The sequence below is a fragment of the Melospiza melodia genome, chromosome 1 (genome assembly GCF_035770615.1).
Source record: "Melospiza melodia melodia isolate bMelMel2 chromosome 1, bMelMel2.pri, whole genome shotgun sequence".
In the NCBI taxonomy this organism is placed as follows: Eukaryota; Metazoa; Chordata; class Aves; order Passeriformes; family Passerellidae; genus Melospiza; species Melospiza melodia.
The window spans coordinates 99070805-99092225 of NC_086194.1; the positions used below are offsets into that span (position 1 = coordinate 99070805).

At 41.2% G+C, this 21421-nt stretch overlaps 1 protein-coding gene across 1 annotated transcript in view; it reads left to right on the plus strand.

The window, feature by feature from the left end:
• MYO10 (myosin X) overlaps positions 1-21421 on the plus strand; it is a 163729-nt gene that overhangs the window by 80887 nt on the left and 61421 nt on the right. The window contains exons 4-9 of the mRNA XM_063162542.1: positions 8721-8908; positions 16622-16756; positions 17760-17884; positions 18786-18799; positions 18932-19016; positions 19672-19775. Coding sequence (XP_063018612.1) covers positions 8721-8908; positions 16622-16756; positions 17760-17884; positions 18786-18799; positions 18932-19016; positions 19672-19775 — 651 coding nt within the window. The remainder of the gene's footprint in view (positions 1-8720; positions 8909-16621; positions 16757-17759; positions 17885-18785; positions 18800-18931; positions 19017-19671; positions 19776-21421) is intronic.

Genomic DNA, 21421 nt, shown 5'->3' on the forward strand with positions numbered 1-21421 from the left:
TGTAAAGACAATGCTCTTTGGTTCATTGTTTTACCAGCATTTTGGTTCTCCTTTGTGTGTATTTTCTCTGAAAAGCCCCTTCATCTCTCCAGTATGAATGTATAGGAAGGAAGAAGACTATTTTTTTCTTTTCCTTGCTGGAGGGTAAATTAGACCTTCAGACAGTTTTGAAAGGCTCATTTGAGCATTGTGCAATAACAGAGCAGGAGGAAGAACTAGTTTGTGCCACAGGCCATTTGAAATTAAGTGATAAGCCATGGGGTCTCTGCTTTTTGTGAGGCCTTTTTTGATTTGAGCTGGAGCTTTCCTGGTTAAAACTGCTCACAGATTGCTACAGTCTCATGTGCAAACTTATTTTCACATGCAGCATTGCAGCCCATGAAAATAACAAAAATCAATGTCTTGTTCTGATCAATCGTGTTTGTGTTCAGGAGGTCACTGCCTCTATTTGCGTGGCAATGGCAAAGAGAGAAATTCTTCAGTAATTGTTTATATGAAAACTGTACAGAAGATCATTATTCTGACCCAGTGAATAGGAGTGCTGCATGGTAGAGATTGCATTGTATTAGTCAGCAAAAAAAGTACAGTAAAAACAAGGAGACGTGGGGCTTTTTATACAGGAGAAAAACTACCAGAGACCTGTGAATATCTTAAAGAAGGAAGAATGTCTATCTGATGTCTGTATTATTATCTGCTGGTTTGAATTTACCTTTGGCTGTAACAGTGCTCTTTTATCAACCTTTTTTAAATTGATTTCATACTTCCTAACTGGATTGCTTTTGGTGTGGATTCAGGCTAACACTTGTAGTGTTTCCTTGAGTAATCCCCATCGACATGGAACAATCTGTCCAATAGGAGAAAATGAAGAGAAAAAGATGAGGTTAAGTTGTGAACATATCTCTTAACCAGGTGGAGAGGTCTTCACCATGTCTGAGCCTTCTGTGGAAGCAGAAAGGTGTCTGCCTCCGTGCAGTTTGGGGTATTTACATTGGCACCTAAGGTGACCAAAACCCAGTTTTTAACCCTGAAGAAACAGGCCTCTAGACACTTTCACTTAACTTCCTAGAACAAGGACTCAATGACTGTGCAAGATTGAAGCTGTAGGGAGCTGAAGGAATCTCTTAGTGTGGAAGTTAAGGTTACTGGGTTACAAAGTACAACTTTTTTCCTGGAGAGATAGTGCGGCCTTTGCCCTTAGAGGGGCTTGGGAACAGGACTGTGTTGCTTAACACTGTTGCACCAAGGGAAGCTTAAGGTCACATTAGCTGGACTGAAGGGTCAACATCACAGACAAGGCTGCATGTAAGAGGGTGTCCTGTTGCCCAACAGTTGCCTGTGATAGTGTGAAATCACATTTAACAAACCGTTCCAAAATCTTCTTGTGAACTGTGCTGGTGGAATCAAGCATAAGGCCTGGCTTTGAAAAGGCCTTGTTCTGTTATGCCTCAGATCCGTTCTGTGCTCAGCACAGAAGGAGAGACCGTCAGGGAAGTGGTTGGTAGGAGAGGCTGCTGCAGTTTCCATCATGGACTGAAGGACATGGTTTGAAGTACAGCTGAGCAGTGTGAGAAGACACTTTCCAAAAACAGTGACAAGGAGAACATGTAGAAGGTGGGTCTTGGCTGTAGGTGTCTGATCTTTCTAGTGACATTCTGTGTCATGTTCCAGTTCCTTTCTAAAGGTCCTCTCCTGTGGGTGCTAACACTTGAATTTGTAGTGTGGCCTGTGTATTTACAAGCAGCTCATTTTGCAATCAGTCCTACAGCTGAACTTAAGAAGTAAAAACCAACAGTTTAGGGGTCATAATGTTGAGTGCATTTACAAGGAACACAGATAGAGGAAAAAGCAAAGCTGATGTAAATTTGGGCGGTTGGAAGTTCACCATGAGTCACCAGACATGGTGAGGACAGCAGGAGCCCAAAGATGTAAAGATGATTATAGAGTATAGCATTTCCATCTTAGGAACTGCTTGACTGGTTGAACACATTTAAAACATTCAGTTTTAAAAAACATTAAATTGTAGTTTAGTGCTTCACTTTGATTATGGTTTTTAAGAAAGAAGCTTTGCTTCAGACATGAGACAACTGGATTCTGTCCCACTGAAATTAGCATGGGACTAGCTGAAAGACAGAGTATACTTACCACAGTGAGGATAAATCGAGATCCTACCATGAACGAGGGCATTAGTTACCATCCTCTTTATGGCATACCATCACCCCTTCTTCTGCCTCCCCTAAAAAGCACACCAAAATGTGGACCAGCTGTCTTTCTCCTTTTTCTGCTGATGTCTATGTGGTAGACATTAGGTTGTCTCTGCCACAGAATAAACACAACCCTGATTACCACCAATCCTTTCACCTGAGGGAGCTCTGAACCACAAAGGCCATAGCTGCAGTGTGGAGCAAACTCTTCTATTCCCAGGTTTTTCATCCTGACACCTTAACATTTGGTGTTGAAAACATAACAAAGTTTGATGGCTATTTTGTGGTCTTTGAAAGTTGCCTGCCACTGCATGTTCTGTGAAAGCACTGGTTTAATTTGGTAAGGTTCCTGTAGCTGTGATGATTTAAAGGTACGTGAGATGCAGAGGTTGTGTGGAATGGTGATAAAAATCTTTTCCCATGCCTTTTGTAAAAGTAACATAGAAGTAGCCATTTGAGTAGCTTATTTGAGGTGAGCCAGCTGTACTGCAGTTTAATTTGAAGTTTCCCATATATTAAGGGTAAGCCCAGAAAGTAATACTTGTGGAATATATTGGCAGGTTAATACCAATACCCCATTTAAAAAAAAAAAAACTTTTACTTTTCAGACACAGCATCAGTTCCTTAAGAGACTGCAGGAAATTCAGAAGTTTTTCAAAAACAGTCCAGAAACATATTTTTTGAGGCATTAGTAAGCATGCTTTTCTTTCTCTAATAACATAGATTTTTTCATGCTTTAAAGAAGAAAGCCTTGAAAGTGCTCTTAAGAGAGTTGGACAAAGTCCTGTTTCTCAATGTTAGTGTATACATCTGTAACAAAAATCTTAATTTCTGTAATTGATCCATTCCAGCATCTCTAGTTTCAAGCTGTGAAGAATATTTTGAGTTTTGGTGGTAGTAAGGAAACACAATGATAGAAAAAAGTAGAGTAATGCAGTCTTCTTACACCTGTTTTAATAATGCAAGCAGTTTCTGTTGAGGTTGTTGATCAAAGATTTAGTTCGGGAGCAGCACAAAATGTCCTTCAACAGAGTCCTCCACTCTGCTTCTGCCTTCTCTCTCCCACTTTCCCTGTAGCATGAGATATGGAGAGCCTAAGTGTGTGTCCTTCCTTGCTTCCCACTCTTTATTTATTAATTTATGGAAGCAGGAAGACTGGGATGTCTCAGATGCTAAAAGTCTGTGAAGTACAGAGGGGCACCTTGATGTAGAGAGTGTAAGGTCATGAGAAGGGCAGTGTAGAATAAATTTAATGACCTTACAGGGGAAAAGTGAGCTTGGGTGGAACACAGATATCGTAAAGGATCCTCAGAAACAGAAAAGTTATTGTGGAGAAGTTTTGACATAAAAGGGAAGAAGTGCAGGGTGTATGGTTGCTGAGTATGGAATAAACCTAAAAGGATATACCCCAAAGTTCTAAAAAGCATCTGTGAAGGGGAAAATATGAAAAGCAGGGTGGCTCTGGTGTATTCAGTATGTTTGGTTTATAGGAATAATGAAGTGGTCTTCCATTAGGACCGTTTTCTTTTTCTTTGCTTTTTCATTATAGAGAATCTAAAAAAAAAAAAGAGGGGAAAATTTCTTACTCTACTTCTTTCTCTTTTAATCTGAAAGCCTTTTCTACATGGGAAAGTAAGACATTTCAAACTGTATTTTGTTCCTACATTGCAAACTTTTTTCTTGTAACACTAAGTGTAAAATACACGAAAGTGGATTTGGATCAATAAAAGCTTGTATGCAATTTAGATTTGTTTGACATCAAACTAAAATAAATTGATTGTGTTTTTAATAAAAAAACCCCACCCTCTTATGTTAGACAGGACTACTCTGACTATATTAAGTTTTACTAGAGTACTTCTGTGGATAACAGCAGTCTTTGTCAGCTCTTGTTTAAGACTAAATTGTTTTTCAGTGTTTGAAGGACTGTGGGATGATTTCAAAACAGAGGCTCAAAGCTATTTGCTATCAGAAGGCAACAAGCAAAACAAAAAGCATTCAAAGAACTGATGAAAAATCTCTTCCTTTCTGAAGTACATCTTTAATTTTGTCTTGCCTTACTCCATGTCTGGCTGAGAAGATAGGATTGGAACTTCTAATTTTGAAAGTCCTTGTAGACAATCAGCAAACAATCTTGTTTACCCTTTTTGCTGAAAGGAGGAGCAGGAGTGTCTGTGGTTTGTGATTAAAAGTGTTTTAGGGGATTAATTAACAATGTAAAATTCCAGTAAAATTTTGAAAGTGCAGAAGGAACCCAACCTTTAATACAGTAATCAAAGTGCTGCGTTGGGATTCAGGCTGAGTAACTCAACTTTCACTTATTCTTTGGCTTAAATAAATATATTAACCATGATCTGATAACAAGTTGTTGCTGGTTTAGTCTGTACCAAAGTAGTTCAGGAGTTTGTGTATGGTTCTGCATGAAGCCTTGAGACAGTCATATATCAGGGAATAGTAAACTGCCTTGTTCATTGCCATGGATTTAAGGGGTCAGGCTTCTAACAGAAGTTCTCACAGTATATCACTGAAAAAACTCTCAGACTATTTCAACTGGAAGTCTTCAGAACTCCCCTGTTGGCTTGCTAGTGCTCTGGCAGCATTTCTCCTATTCATAATTGCTTTGGAATACTTTCATTAAAATAAGTAATTATTGACTTCCAGAATCAGATTAGAAACTGCAAAGAACAAAAAGAAAATTTAGATTACTGTTTTACAAGCAAAGTGGAAGTGTCATTCTTATGTGAAAATACCTTTTCTGAAATTTTACCTGCTTTGTGATGTTGGCATCATATATAATTTAGAGATCCTGCTTCTGATTGCTAACCCATTTAATTTGCCATATGCTATGTCTGGTGCACAAATGGTGCTCAGGAGACAACACACATCCACGAGCAGTCCTGCATTTTTTTGTGTGTTTCTACACCGGTTTAACCTGCTGCTAAGACGTTTGCATTTGCCACACCAGAAGGTCTGCCCTGCAAAAAAGGGGCTTTGTTATGGGCTGCTCAAGGTCTCCAAGGGAGGGCAAGTGGAGGAGCCTACAAGAAAGATTGAGAGGGAATTTTTACAGAGGCATGTACTGACAGGACACGGGGGAATGGCTTCAAACTGAAAGAGTGTGTTTAGGTTAGATATTAGGAAGAAATCCTTCACTGTGAGGATGGGGGCACTGGAACTGTTAGCCTAGAGAAGTTGTTGATGCCCCATCTCTGGAAGTGTTAAAGGCCACATTGGATGGAGCATTGAGCAATCTGTTCTAGGGGAAGGTGTCCTGTCACGACAGGAGTGTTGGAACTACGTGATCTTTGCTCTCCTTCCAGCCCAGGCCATTCTGTGATTCTATAAAATTGAGAGATGGTAGCATTTTTCATGGGAGTACATGTATCCTTCCCCCCTCTCTGAGGTTCCTAACTTTGGGGCTCTTAGAGCTGCCAGTCTGGGATCTAATGCTTATAAAATATTGCTACTAACAAGAACTTGTGATAGGTACTGGATGGGATAAGTACTAAGCCTGGAAGTGATGTAGGAAATTATTCTTGCAGCAGCAGATCTTGCTGCAGTGGAGTATCCCAGAGGCAATTTACAAAGACTTCTGGAATATTTGTCTTTTAACGCGACCTTTTAAAATAATTGAGATAGTTTTTAATAACAGTGCTGCTTCAGCCCGTTGATACTTTGCTGAACTACCCTGGGTGAAGGCAGAGCCTTTGCTTGGGCCAGCTAACTCCTTAGTCCATGCAGACAAAGTTGTGGCTACCCCTGGGTCAGACTGTGAAACCTGGTAGGTGATAAATGTGATACACTGTGTCTGTGAACAATATGCTTTTTTCATGATCTTGCCTTGGGATGAGGAAGTTGTTTTTGAAGTCCTGATTTTGTTCTGTCCTGTGCCATTATAATTTGGTGGCAGTTTGTGCATGCATTTAACTTGTCCTGCAAAGAAGTAGTACATACTTTAAGCACCAGAAGACTGGAACCTCAAATCTGTACCTTTCTCAGTAGAGACTGTGGTTCTTCACATTTTTGCTGAAAGGAAAAGATAGAGAGAAGGAATTTTTTAAATAGTGACATGTCTGAAGTGTTGCTCAATGAGGTGATTTTTTCACCAGTATGATTTCTGCTGTTCACTAGGTTTCTTTTATTGCTGTAATACACTGCCCATTTCTCTATTATACCTTACTGAATTACAAGGCAATGAAACCAGCTCACTTTATTTAATAAACTTTTATAATGCACAGTAATGGCTAATATTCTGCAAGTCTTTCTGTCACTTAAAAAAAAAAGTGCTTAAGTCAGGTGAAAGACTGCCCCATTTTAAATGAGTGTATGAAGAAGTGGACTGCTGTCACCTCTTCTGATATTTACTGTTTTTGAAGAGAAGCAAGAAAAGTCCCAATGCATAGCCAATAGTGATGCAGTTTTGCCAGTGCTTTATCATGGAGGTACTGTTCTGTCAGGTACTTACACTTGCAGAAGCTATAGAGTGATTATTTACTTATGAAACTAAATTATTTACTTATGAAACTCATGTTTCATGGGGATTTTTTTATTTACATCTTTGCCACGGCATCTGTTGTGATGATGTGCCTCAAGTTACTCTTTTCCAAAGACTTCAGCCAGACTTTAATAAGGGAGAGAAGAAGATCTGTAGCAGTCTCTTTTATTGGTCATACTTGGACTGCAGTCATGTAATTAAAAAAAGAAGCCTCTTAAAATTTTTCCGTGTGCAATCTGTGCTGAAATATGTATCAAACAGCGGAAGTTTGTTTTCAGAGCCTTCCTTGTTACTTATTACTTATTTAAGAGTCCAAGAGGGGATGATCCCAGGAAATTAAGCTGTTGTCTCAGTGCTGTAATTGCCTGAGATACGATCTCATGCTGAAATGGTATCTCTCTTCTAGATGAATCTTCTGAGCTGTCGCACAGCATGGGAGGGTGGGGATGGGGTGGTGTTATAAAGCACAAAGATTGAAAATTCACCACTCTGTTAACGGTGCTAGAGTTACAGTGAGGAGGGATATTCCCCTTACTGCTAATAAAATTGTCATGATTTCAAGGGCACCACTGCAGTTCCCTTCGCAAACGCTCAGAGCTGCAATTTGTGTCGGGCCTGATGGAGGGTGAACAGGTGGATAATGGGGGCTGTAACAGCAGGGTAACAGTGAGAAAGGAGAGCTGACACACAGCGATAATTGCATGTTAATTAAGGAGAAAAAGAGGGAGGCAGGTAGACGTGCGCTGTAAATGCTGCAAAAGAGACTGATAGAGGGGAAAGGAAAGTATGGGGGAACTGATGGCCCCTTTGTCTTAGTGAATGCCCTGTGGTGGCTTAGAGAAGGAGGCTGCAGGGGGAGCACATGGGGCTGCCTTTCAGGGGTTTGCAAGGTGCTGCTCCCCTTATCCATCTGTCTCTGGTTAGGGGGCTGTGGAGGTGAAGAGAGCCCCAGTCCTGCTGTCAGCTTCACAGCTGTCTCCTGTCAGTGATGAGAGGATTGGTGAGGCATCTGTCTGTACATGGGGGCTGTGTTGCAGGGCTGGAGGCTGCCCAGCCTGGCTTTTCACCAGTCCAGAGCAGGGCTGTTGTGGCCAGGTGTCAGCTCCCTGCCTGTAACTGCAGAAAGGGCGTTGAACAAAATGAAATTGGTACTGCAAAAATAACACTGCACATGCTGTACAGTATATCAATTAATTTCACATGCCCCAGAAACTCTGGAGATAGCATGCTTAATGTTATCTCCTACCTCACTTAATGGGATTTTATTAGAAAAATGTATTGAAGTGGATAGAGGGTGAGGGAGAAATTGAACAGCATTGCGAGCAGACTGTTGAAAATGATCAGGTTACCGCAGCCTAATGAGTGAAGGCGATGGGAATGGGCATAAGCTGCTACCTGGGTGGTTTTGACTGATGTACTGTCTAATTGCAGTGGGATAGAAATTAATGACTTGCCAGCTGCTGTTCTACATCCAACTAATATTAAAAATGTTGCAGAAACCCAGTGGTTCTGGAGCATCTGCCACTTCACACACTTTTCTTAGAGCCTGCTATTCTAAATATTATGGTCCTAGTGTCTACCATGATGCCTGATACTTCTGTTTTAAAAGTGAGTAGCAGAGAAGGACTTGGATACTCTACATGGAAATACAGACTTTCCACCGTTACTTTGGGCTCAGTCAGATTTTTAATAAGTTCAGCAAGTCCCTAAGGACGCATGAGAAGCAGCTGTAGGCCAGCGCTGATAGGCATTACCATGCAGCTGTAAGCAGCATTAAGGCAGGGATTTGTACAGTCAATAAGCTCACTGTTATAGGTGGGGTAAGCCTGAGAACATGACAGAAGTGGGAACAACTTTTGCCCTTTTGTTGCTTTTCTTGAAGGGAAGAAATCAGGGAAAATTGCTGGCCACCTTTACCCAAAGGATTGTTACAATTTTGCAAACGTGTGTTTCTGTCTGTCAGTGAAGAGTGTCAATCTGTTCCCCACACGAGTGCTAACAGCTCTGGGGGTGCTGTGTGCTTGCAGACCTACATTGGTTCGATAGTGGCCTCGGTGAACCCCTACAAGAGCATCCCAGGGCTGTACGACCGCGCCGCCGTGGAGCGCTACAGCCGGCACCACATGGGAGAGATCCCGCCCCACATCTTCGCCGTGGCCAACGAGTGCTACCGCTGCCTCTGGAAGCGCCATGACAACCAGTGCATCCTCATCAGGTGAGTGCTGCTGCTGCTGCTGCTGCTGCTCTGCGTGCCCCTGATGGTGCGCTGTGGCATTCACGTTGTCTGAAAAATCCCTTCGCCCAGCATTTTTCTCCTGGGAAGCTGAGAAGGCTCAGAGAAAAAGGAAGACAAATTCTTATCTCACTTGCTTCTCCTGCGTTGTGCTCACGTGTGGAATGTGTTTGGAGATTGTTTATCCAACAGGTGGTTGTTCATTGGTTTCTGCTGTGGGTTGTTTTCACTCTCTGGCCAATTAGTGCCAAGCTGTGTCAGGACTCAAAAGAGTCACAAGTTTTCATTATTATCTTTTTAGCCTTCTACGAATATCCTTTCTGTATTCTTTAGTATAGTTTAGTTTAGTATTCTTTTATAAAATATAGTATCATAAAAGAATAAATTAGCCTTCTGAGAACTTGAAGTCAGATCATTCCTTCCATCATTGGGACACCCCGCAAATACAATAGCAAGCCTTTCAAGGTGGTTTGGGAGCATGGCTGTGGGCCACATGGGGAGAACTCCAAAAGAAAGCAGGCTTTTTAAACAGCACAGTTTCAAGAGATTTCTGAACTTGTTTTGTGTCATTCTGTGTACCTCTAACAAAACGTTAAAATTTTTTTATGTGTCTTACAATTATATTTAGTGAAAAAACTCGGTTGAATTTTTTTGGGCATTTTTGATCTTCACACATCAAATGTTACCTTAAGTGTTTTCCCACCAGTTTAAACATCTCTGTGCAGCTCAGTAGTTTCTCACCACTAGACTCTGATTCCTATATGGAGGAAAAGAAAAACTTAACCTACCAGTTCTTGAGATATGCAGTAAATAAGTATAGCAAAAGAGAAACCCCTCCACATTTCAGCCACTTAATTCTGCCTGATTAATCTTCCTTGCCTAATCTTGTTGTGCTTTAATTTAATGATGATTTAATAGCTTCCCGTTTCAGCCACTGTGTTGCTGGTATTCAGGCTCTGGCTGGGGCCGAGGGTGCTTTAGGGAGCAGTTGGCATTTCAATAGCTTTTCACTGCTTCCAGCTCCTCCTTCCTTCTGCCTCCAGAAGAGCTGAAAACGCAGCCAGCTCTTTTCCCATTCCCCAGCCTGCCAGCTCAGCTGTGTTGGCTCACACACAGGCAGGGAGACCAAAGTCTGGCCCAGCAGATAGGGAGGAGCAGGTCACTTCAGCATGGCCCCAGGCTCCGGACAGGGGTGATGCTCAGGGTGGTAGCAGACCTTATGTTTCCCCTCCCTCTTATCTCTTGCCTTCCCAAGAGTTTTGTGATTAGGCCTGCTTGCTGTCCCCTTCCTGCACCACAAGGTTACATGTGTAGAGCTCTTCAGGCACAAGCTGACATGATTTTGGCTGTCTCCCGACCTCCCCAGGAGTCCCTGTGGTGGCTGTAGGACTGACTGCAGCACGGGACAGACAGTGGGACGGAGAGGGGGTGAGGCACAGTGAGAGCAGCACCTTTGGCAATAGGCAGTTTGTACTGACATTTCAGACCGTGGGCCAGGTTGCAAGGCTTCATGGATACAAGGGGGATTTGGTGTATGTAGTTCAGCACCCAGGCTGTTGTTAGAAATGTGGGTTAGCTGCAACACAGCCAGGCCTGCCTTGCAACTTTCTGCAGGCTCTCAGGTCACAGTGCCCACCTGCCCTCGCCTCTAGGCAGGTTCTGCTCTGCAGTGACACAAAGCTGAAGAGTGTGTTTTTTCAGCTTTCTTTAACTGTATTTCTCCTTCTTATTACTTGATACATAGTTCTGTGCATATAAAGATGAGCTCAGGTAAGAGTCCAAGCAAAAATAAAATTCACAGAGATCTTTGTCATGTGACAATAGCTAACTTGGAGTAATGATTTTGTGTTTTATTGCCAGGCAGTTACTTGTGAACACCTTGTGTTCACACAAATTTAGGGATCAAAACAATTTCTGGTGGCCATTGGTATTTTTGCCATTTTGTACTAGCCGTCAGTATTTTACCTTTCATTCCAGTTCCTCACAAGCTGCCAAGAGGAAAGGGGGTTATGTCCTAAAATGGACATAAGCAGAAGTGTGTGATGTTCCAGGGGAGTCTTCAGCACTTTCTGCTCTGTAAACCATGTGCTTTGGTACAGATAAGCTATAATATGGAGAAGTTTTGCATTAGGAATCCCTTTTAAAATTATATACTGTGGTCATGGATTGAAACAGTGATTTGTTTAAGTTCTGTGTTTCAGATAAGTGGCACAATACAACTTATAAGGGTATCTTGTTACTGCAGAAATTGAGGAAATGTGCAATTTAAATTTAAAAAATTGCATGCCAGATCTGCTTTCCTGAAAGAGCATTAGCTGCTCTATCTGTGAAGGATTCAGAATAGGATTTTTTAAAATTACTGAAGGTTTCCATGGCCTTTCTACAGCTTAGGAAATTCCCTGTTGTCACATATCTCGTTTAGGGCATTGGAAGTGCAGGTATAACAGTGTGCTTGGCAAATTCAGCATCCTGGTCATTCCTGCATCTTTTACTGATTTAGAATCAGACACTGAAACAAATCACTGTACTGTCACTATAACTTTCTTGGTTGCTACTGGCATTTGAAAGAGACCGTAGCCAAGTGGAGCTCTTTAGTGTTTTAACTCAGACAAATATTCTGGTCTTGCATTGTTATGTAATAATGTAAGAGATGATGAAGAGGAAGATTCTGTCGCATCTCGAAAACACGGTGGTTAAAATGAGGGAATTATTCACATTCTGATAGGCACTATGAGCTGCTCCTGACCTTGGGATCTCAGCATTCGGTAGCAAATTGTAACAGCCACACAAAGGAAGGCGCTTGGAAAGCTGTCTGATGATCCTCTGGACTTGAAGTGCCCCCTGCTGGCCCCCAGAATTAGCTCAGCTTTGGTTTGGAACTGCTTTCTTCTGGCTTTGGGTTCAAAAACCTGTGAAAAAATATTAATATTGGGATATTTTTCTGGCTGGGGTAGGGTGAGAGGGTGAATTGCAGAACATGATTAAGAAAAGCTCAGAATATCATTTAAATGTGAGACCATTTTTTCTGTATAACCATCCAGGTCAGAGGTGAAAAGGAAAGAAATACAGAAGAGATGATAAATTGAATTACCCAGAGATGCTTATTTATTGGTGTGTGTAACAGGCATTAATTAATGATAATGCTGCATAAAAAGGACTTAGCAGCCTAAGACGTTAACAAAACAACATTCCGAAGAAGCTGTACTCAACTGGTGTATTAGAATATGTACATTGTTGTGAAATGGTGTTTTAACTGTCCCAGGCTAAAAAACTAGCATTTTTTCTGTAGACAAAAACATCTGCATCAATGAATTCTCAGTTTCATGTTGGTTTGAACTGTTACTGCAGGGTCCAGTTTCATTTAAAACAGGGAGGAAAAAAGCCCGCCTGTTAAAAACATCTTCTGATTTTTCAGCTGGGTGGCTCAGGAACATGAAGAAAGTCCATCTAATTTGAGCAATAGCCAAGTAGCTTGTCCTGGTGTAGGAAAGGGGCTGAGCTGCCCCGTGATTAGCTGAAGTTCACAAGTTGAGACCAAGTTAAAACCTCCACACCTTTATTACAAGAATAGGAAAATATCTTTAGGTTTGGTTTGAGGTTTTTTTTGCTGCTCTGTTTAAAGTGACCTAGTCTGTGCTGAAGCAAACACATGCTCTATTCTCAGATAAAATTGCAATTGATCCACGTCAGAGCACTCCCACAGTGTAAAGGGAGCCACAACCATCGCTCTGTATGACATTCAAGTCAGTGCCATGAGTGGGAAATCACTGTCTGATACCAATTTGTTCTCTCTGTTATTATTATCTCATGGCCTGAGACTTTTTGTTATTGTTTTTTAGCTTGAAAATCAATATGAAACAAATTTTTTATATGGGACCCAGACCTGTGGTGGGTGTGGTGTCCTTGTGGGGCTGATGCACCAAAGTTCAGATGTGCAATTGACGAAGTATATTTGCTGAAGGGGCCTGTTTTGTCTGTGTGTATCTGTCTTGGGGTTTTAAAGGCAGCAGACTGTAAGGCCCCAAAAACCTCACTTGGTGAGACTCCTAAAAGGATTTACAGTTGTTTGTGTACTCAGACACACGGGAGAAGTGCTGAGAAGATGTTCTCAAGGGGGTCAAAGCAACAAAAAACTTCACTGGCAACTTTAGAAAATCAGAGAACTTTTGCAAAGGTTTAGAGCAGCATTCCATCAACACAAAACACTTGTCAAAGCATTAACTTTGCCCTTCTAAGCTCATCCAGTTTTAAGTTACACAGAGCTCCAAGAAGAGGGAATTAGAGGCAGAAAGAGAGAAAGGCAGAAAAGATGCAGAAAAGAGCAAGTATAGCTATCACTCCTGGTTCCAGCGCTGTTCAGCTGATAGAAGTTCCAAGAGGAGGTAGGGTCAAGACATGTGTTGGCCTCCTGTCTCACTTCAAGTACCCTTTGGCCTTCCTGAGCCCTTCCCCACTGTGGGGCTTCTGGTCATTTGGCCCTCAGGAGCTGGGTTAGGGCTTCCAGAGGTGCTCATGGAGCAGTGCCTCTGGTGTGTCAGCGATTAGCAGCCACTACAGACTGTTCTGCTGTCCCTTACCCAGACAGAACAGGGAAATGATTTAGTGTTACCTCCTTCAGAATGAGGAGTCTCTCTCAGTGACCTCTTTTTATGCTGTGGCAGTCGTGAGTCCAGGCTGCTGTGCCCTTAGCCCTGCATAGAACAAGTCATGGAGAAAGTCTAAAGATCTTTTAAGTGGGGGCCTTGTGGCCTGCTGTCAGACTTAATATGTTCACAGTCCTGAACTTAGTGATGTGGAACAAGCTGGGCACTTAAACTCATGGGCTGGAAAGGTTGCACTAAAATATTCATCCTTTTACTGACCTTGTAGGCAAAAGCTTTCTAAGCACTCTGAAAGACTGATCCCATGTAACTGTAGAAGTGAATAGAATGGAGTGGTTTCTACTAAATGAGCAGAGAACATTGTGTAAATCCATCCTTTAGACTTCGTGGAACCGAAGGTGGTTCAGAGGAAAATTTTAAAAAGTAATAAAAAATATAACATAGGAAATGGCTAATGGAGACAGGCACCTTGAATTTGGGGCACTAACCATCAGGTCATGCACAGCAGAAAGAGTGCCAGAATGAATTGTTGGTTTCTTCTTCCACCATGAGAACTGAGAGGTATCAAATGAAACTAATGGAGGTGGATCTAAAAAACAAGACCATTTGCTTTTTAAGGGAGTATGGCTAGAAACTCATAGAAGATAAGTATATTGAGGGTTACAAGACATGTGAAAACCAGATTTAGATCAAGAGGCCTCTGAACAGCGAATAACTGGAAGCTGGAAGAACACAAGGGAAATAATCTATGTCTTCCATGGGCATCTCCAGTTGGCAACTGTCAAAATAGGACACTGGGCAGTCTGAGTCTCTCCTGTTCTGAGAAAAAAACAAGAGCATGTAATTGTGGATAATGCTAGCTGTACCAGAGAGAGGTGCAGGAGATATTTTTCCATCAGCTTTGAATGAATGGCACTTGTAGAATGGTGTCACCAACATCTTTTCATAAAAATCCTTTCTTTAGGATTTTTCTCCCTTCTGAGAAGCTGTGGCCTTAGCAACAAAACGCAAACAATGGTTATCTGCTGCTGTGGAATGCAGCAGGTGGATCTGTGATTGGTCTCGGGTGGATGTTTGGATTTACTGACCACTCATGGCAGAGCTGGGTCTCACTCTCTGCTGAGACACAGACCTTTGTTATTCGTTCCTTTTCTATTCTTAGCTTAGCTAGCCTTCTGAGAACTTTTCCTTCTATTTCTTTTAGTATAGATATAATGTAATATATATAATAAAATAATAAATCAAGCCTTCTGAACATGAGGTCAACATTCTCGTCGCTCTCTTCATCCTGCAACCCTTGTGACCGCTGTGACAGAATGGCTCTCAGTTACAGTGGGGTAACTTTCAGCTTCCATAGAACTACAGATTCTGCAGATCAAGGGACAGTGGGTGGGGCAGAAGAAGGATGGTACCAGTGGAAGAGGTGATGTCCTCAGTGTCACCCTGTGCTTGCTTTTGAGCTATATGCATAGCTCAGAGGGAATGAATCAGGCAGCAAGAGGTGTGTATCATTTGATGATTTATTGCACTAGACAAGAATAATGCAAGGGTTTGTGAAGCTCTCTCACAACTACTAGTAAAAATGTTTTTTTATGGTGAGTATTGAATGCAGGACTTAATATTAAGTGTTTCTTCTTGGGCAGAAGAGATAAGTGAAAAGAGAAATGGAAGGAATACTGAAAAGGCCAGGCATCAACAGCAAAATTACATTAAAAACGTCAATGGTAAAATTACATATAACACACTACAGAATTTGTTTGATGTGGTATAAATATAATGGATGAATCACACTTGCTGGAACATATTGGCATTTATGAAGATGTCTCATTATATTTTCTGAATGTCTCTTCCCTAATTTTATTGTTGACATTCATTTGCAGGAAAATGTCATACTGTATTTATGGGTGGTGCCTTTCTTCCTTGCATTTTACTAGAAAGCATCATTATACTTTGTTGTAACCTCAAATCATTACTCAGCAATGGCACAACAAAAGACTGTGAAATTATCTAGGCTTGCTCCACATGCCCAGTTGGGCTCTATCAAAGTCAAAATTCCCACTTGCTATAATGGAAAAGGTGAAGTAAGACCAAAATGTACCCTCTTTCTTTGGGAGTAAACTGGAATTAGGTACAGCTTAATGAGGAGCTAGGCCACAGCTTAGGATACAATGCTGTTGCTGTAGATGAAGAATGAGCAAGCTAGACAAACTTTCCCTACAAGTTATATTTCTTAATAGCTCACAGTGTCTGTTTAGGCTACATAATTGAAGGGAAGGGGTACTGGGGAAATGAGCCAAATCTAAACTTCCCCTTTTTAGAGTGTTGGTTTTGAAGAGAAACTGAATATATTGCCTTCTGTTTGTATCAGCAGGGTTGCTTATTAATAATTTGCTTTTAAAAATGTTAATTTAGCATTATCAAATAGCATTGTTATCCTGTGGGTGGTGATGAGAGGTTTTCTGATATTTTCTCATTACCATATTTCTGATGGTAATGAGAGGTGGAAATTGGATATTTTGAACTCACACAAATCTGGTTTGTTTCAACAGGTATATAAAAAGTTTGTTTAAAGAGCAGGTAGCTCACCAAGAATTTCAGTATTAATTATATGACTAGCCTTTATGTGTTGGAATGTGTGTTGGTGTCTCTAACTTCCTCCTCCTCCCAGCAGGGCTCCTTCATTAGCTAGATTGCTGCAATGCATGCCAAACTTTCCCATACAATTCTTAGTTTGGTCTTTATCCCTTTACCATGTCTTTGGTGTGAGTTTATTTTAACATGATGGTGGGAAGTGTTGGATAATTGTTTGCATTCAGAGAGCTCTTTGTTGCCTCCTAAGTGTGTGTACATATGCAGTCAGTGCCTTGAAATGCTGTCTGGGCAGTTAGAAAGCTTAAGGACAGCTTGTGTTTTTCCCTGGATGTCATATTCAGGAAGTGTAATGGGGTGTTCTGGCTTCGTTTGACCATCACTTCTAGTCGCCCCAGTCTTCCTGGCCTCCAGTAATGCAGAGTTTGGGTGGCTGGGTGGCTAGCCAGAGGGCTTCTCCACTGGCCACTGGGACTGTGCAAACCATTTCCTCCTCTGCTTTCAGTGGCGAAAGTGGTGCTGGTAAGACGGAGAGCACTAAGCTGATTCTCAAGTTCTTGTCTGCAATGAGCCAACACTCACTGGAGCTGTCCTCCAGAGAGAAGACCTCCTGTGTGGAGCAAGCTATTCTTGAGAGCAGGTATGGGATCTTACAATACACAGGTATTTTTTTCAGAAGACATAAACCTTGACATGGAAATAAGATCTTGCAATGCAATCAAATATGTGTGTGTGTTTACTGAACAGTAAAATGTGTACAGGAGAAAGGGAAGTACTCCATTAAACAAAATTACCTGGCTGCTCTAGAGAATTGTGAGCACGGTAGTGTCTCTTAGTGAAGCAAAAATACATAGAGTTGTGAATTGCATGAAGCTTTAATGGTGGCTTTCATTTGTGTTTGGGGCTGAATTCAGATAATCAGAGTAATGGGTATGGGTGATGGGAGGGAGATACCTTTGGTTCAGTTTGTGTAGCCTGAGGATATGGTAGAACAAGATACAGCATGGTGAGGATAAAGTGCTCAAGTGGTAAAAGCATGCTGAGGAAAGGGAGGATAAGGAGAGCTGATAAGAGAGATGAGTAAATGCATCAGATAAATTGGACACAATCTATGCAAGCAGAAAAGAAATCTTGGTGTTGACATGAAATTACATGGTTCTAAACTATTTAAAAACAAAGGCAATTTGAGATGCTATTACTTTTGTTTATCTTGCTTCATCTCTGCTGTACATGCTGTATCTTGATGTAGTTATTTTTTCTAATTTCCCTAGGACAAGGACTCCTTGCATCTATCTAGCAATTTGCCTGTGCTGAGATTTCTTATTTCTATCATTTGAGTACTGCAGTGAGAACTGTGTGCATCTTTTGAGCAATTACAAAAGAAGTTGGAAGTAGCAGTTACTACTCTGAAGCTGCAGAGTAGCTCAGTGTGATATTTCTTCCTGTTGCATGAATGCTTGTATCTTCTGCTAGAAAACTGAGATGCCCATTGCTAAATGGAGGGTAATGCTGGGATGTGGGCTGCTGCTGAGTGGAGTGTCAGAGGGGAGCTTGTCAGAGTGCTGTTCCTTTCACCAGCTCCATGTGAAGTTGTTGGCATGCTGGTCACATGTTAACACTCCTGTCATTCTCTCTCTTCACAGTCCAATTATGGAAGCTTTTGGCAATGCAAAGACTGTTTACAACAACAACTCAAGTCGTTTTGGGAAGTTTATTCAGCTGAACATCTGTCAAAAAGGGAACATTCAGGGAGGAAGAATTATGGATTGTATCCTTGTTTGGTGATTTGACCCCTGTTTGTGAGAAGCACATGTGCACCTCCTTGATGGAGGACTGAGGGAGAGCTGGCTTGCCTTTGTCTGTCCTTTCACCCCATCCTGAAATATACACTGTTAAACTGAGCTGGTGTAGGTGGGAAGGGGAAGCAGCAACACCAAATTCACACATGCACTGATGCTTTTGTGATGGTGTGGGCTGTTTGTACCCTTGGAGGAGCAGCACTTTGTATTGCTGCCCCTAGCGTGACATGGCTCGTGTGCATTTCCCATGTAATGAGCTAAAACAGCCTGAGTCCTGGGGAATAACTTGAGTTGTCAGCCATTTCCCTCATTACTATACCCAAAGATAAGCTGCTTACTTCTCTGGAAAAGTACTTGAAAGAGCAGAGCTGCTCAGTTTCTGCAGCGTGACTCTCGGTAGGTTAAATCCTCGGATTTGTCCTGCGTTTGCCAAAATCAGTCCGTGAGCCACCTCCACGAGAGCAGCAGAGGTGTGGGGATGAGGAATATTCCAAGGAGATCCTACCTGCTGTTTTAAACATAAACTGTGTTTTCAGTGGGGAAAATTTAATTCTTGAGTTTTTTTCCAAGCTTTAGGGAAAAAACAAAAGCACATGTCATTTAAAATTCATAATCTGCCAAGTCCGGTTTTGATGGGATGGAAGAGAAGGTGTTGATACACTAATATTAGAACTGCTACAATATTATCATTGTTGCTACTTTATTTATCTTGTTGTAGATGTATTGTATGAAACAGGCTTAGCATGTTTTAGGAAAAGACCATGATAGTCTTCCTATTGTCTCAAACAAAAGAAGGAAGATTATAAAAAGCCTCTGCATTAATTGATTTTTACTTTATTCCTTGACTGAAGCTTCTCTTGCTGGCTCCAGATTTATTGGAAAAAGTAAGTTGATGTTTTTGATGTTTGCATTTGCTTATTTAATTGAGTTTGATTAAATTTTTGTCTGAAACTGTGGATAAAAAATTTGTCTTCAAAAATGATCACTTAAGTGGAAACTATTTTTTACTTTGACAGAATCGTGTAGTAAGACAAAACCCCGGGGAAAGAAATTATCATATATTCTATGCTCTGCTGGCAGGGATAGAAGAGAGAGAGAAAGGTGAGTGGCAAAACATAAGTCACACAGCTGTAGTGGTTTCCTGCTAGCAGTCAGCAGTGGTGACAGCAGTGGGGAATTTAACTGCAGAAACCCACTAACCCAGGCTGAGAAATAGGTTATTTATTCAGCTGGGATTCAGTGAGTGTGAATTTGAGCTCAACTTGATAAAGGAACCTACTTAGCTGAAGAATGTCACTGAGCTGACAGTAGTTTTCCTCCCAGCTTCTGCTGTGGCCTTGGGAAAATTACTTGGGGACAAACATGCCTCATTATGTTCAAACTGAATATTTTTGCTGGTACTAAATAACTCCACAGCAACAAAGATAAATAATTCTGGTTGCTCTAATCCTTTCTCATAAAGAATAAATCCACTGAACAATAGAAATGACATTTGTAAACGTGCAAAATTGCCTAAAGCTGTTTCATCATCTCCCTGTGGGCCTGCTGTCTTTGCATGATAAAAAGTAGAGTTAACTCTATTATGCAGCTAAATAAAACAAACCCCAGCAAAATAACCCCCCATCTGATTTTAATATAAAACCTTGTCTGTGCATTGTCATAATTTCTGAACAAATGAATTGTGAACTGACCTAGTAACTTGTGGAGTACTTCTGTTTTGGTATTCCTTTTCACTCACCCTGTTTTCTCTCATTAGATGCTTTTTACTTATCTGTACCCGAGAACTACCACTACCTGAACCAGTCTGGATGTACAGCGGATAAGACAATCAGTGACAAAGATTCTTTCAAGGAAGTCATTGTGAGTTGCTTCCCTACTTCTTTTGCTTTAAAAGTGCTGGAAGTTCAGGTGTGTGGGGCCCATTGACAGAGCAGGGTACAAAGCCTTCCTGTGCTTTCCTCCATGTGCAGCTCTCTCATTGAGGCATTAATCTTACAGGGATTTATACATTCTCAGAATGCTTCACTTTCATTTTGAGCAGGCCTTTATCTTTCCTCCAGTATTTCGTTTCTACTTTGTTGTTTCAAAGGGTGCTGTAATTTAGCAAAATGCCTATGTTTGGAAATGAAAAGAATATCTGTTGGGAAGTCAGTGTAAGACTTTTACATGCCTTTGCCTTTCCCTGCATTGTTTTATATTACAGATATATATGCATATGCATGTATATATGTACATATATATACATGTTTGTAGATGTAGATGTAGATGTAGATATAGATATAGATATAGATATAGATATAGATATAGATATAGATATAGATATAGATATAGATATAGATATAGATATAGATATAGATATAGATATAGATATAGATATAGATATAGATATAGATATAGATATAGATATAGATATAGATATCTCACTGTTTTTCAATCCAAAAGCATTGCCCAATTCATGTGGCATCTACTGGGTGGAGTCTACAGTACAGCAAGCAGGGAGCAAAGCCCTGGAAGGTTGCAGCTGGAAAATGCAGTTGTATGGAGTAACTTATACAATAGAGTTATGAAAACATAAACACAGATTAAAAACCCAGGTTCTGATGGAATTTCTCTGAATGGCTTTATGTTCTCACCTCCACAGCAGTTAGTCCATACTGACCATGCTGATTGGGTATTGTAGCACTGAGGTGATGTTAGATTTTAAAAATCAGATAAAACTTCTGCTTTTATGCCCTTCACCAAACTGTTTTTTGCTTAGCTATGTTAGGCTTTTTGCCAAACTGATGAACTAATTTCTAGTGGATGCAGCAGATTTTTTCAGTGTAAAAATCCCTCATCTTGTATGGTAGAAGGAAGTGTTGGAACATTGGTACCTTACCTGTATTGTAGTCACATGCTGAAGTTGATTGTCATGACATTTTATTGGTGCTAATCAGGCCAGGCTAGGCAGACCATGAAATCAGCTGGCCAGGTGATGTTTGCCTGCTTGCCTGCAGCATGGGCAGGCTGGGAATGGGGCTGCCAGGCTGTGTTCCCAGAGCAGGAGGTGGGCAGAAACTCCCCAGCTCACCCTCACCTGCCTTTTGCTGTTATAGTCATCTCCTTTGCCTGCTTTTATTGCAGTGTAAGTCTTGGAAGTGTTACTGAAGGGAAACTTTTTTATAGGAGACAGGAAGGAGCAGCACAGTGCGCAGGGAGGTGAACTCGTAGTGCTGCTTCCCTTTAGTTGTGAGGAGACTTCTTTACAAAATAAACCTTCAGCCATTATCTCTGCACTGCTTTGAGTTGTGGGATGAGTCTGAGGCTTTTCCATTTTTCATTCATAAATGGATGATTTATGAAAGACAAAATGTGTCATCTGTCAAACACCTGCAGTGACTGTAACATGATGAGTCTGCCTGTAGGGCACAAAACAGTGATCTGGTCTCAGACAGGCTCATATTACATCCAAAATTGGAAAGTTTGATCCTTTCAAGAGGCATGCAGTTACCCCTTCTGTGTCAAAG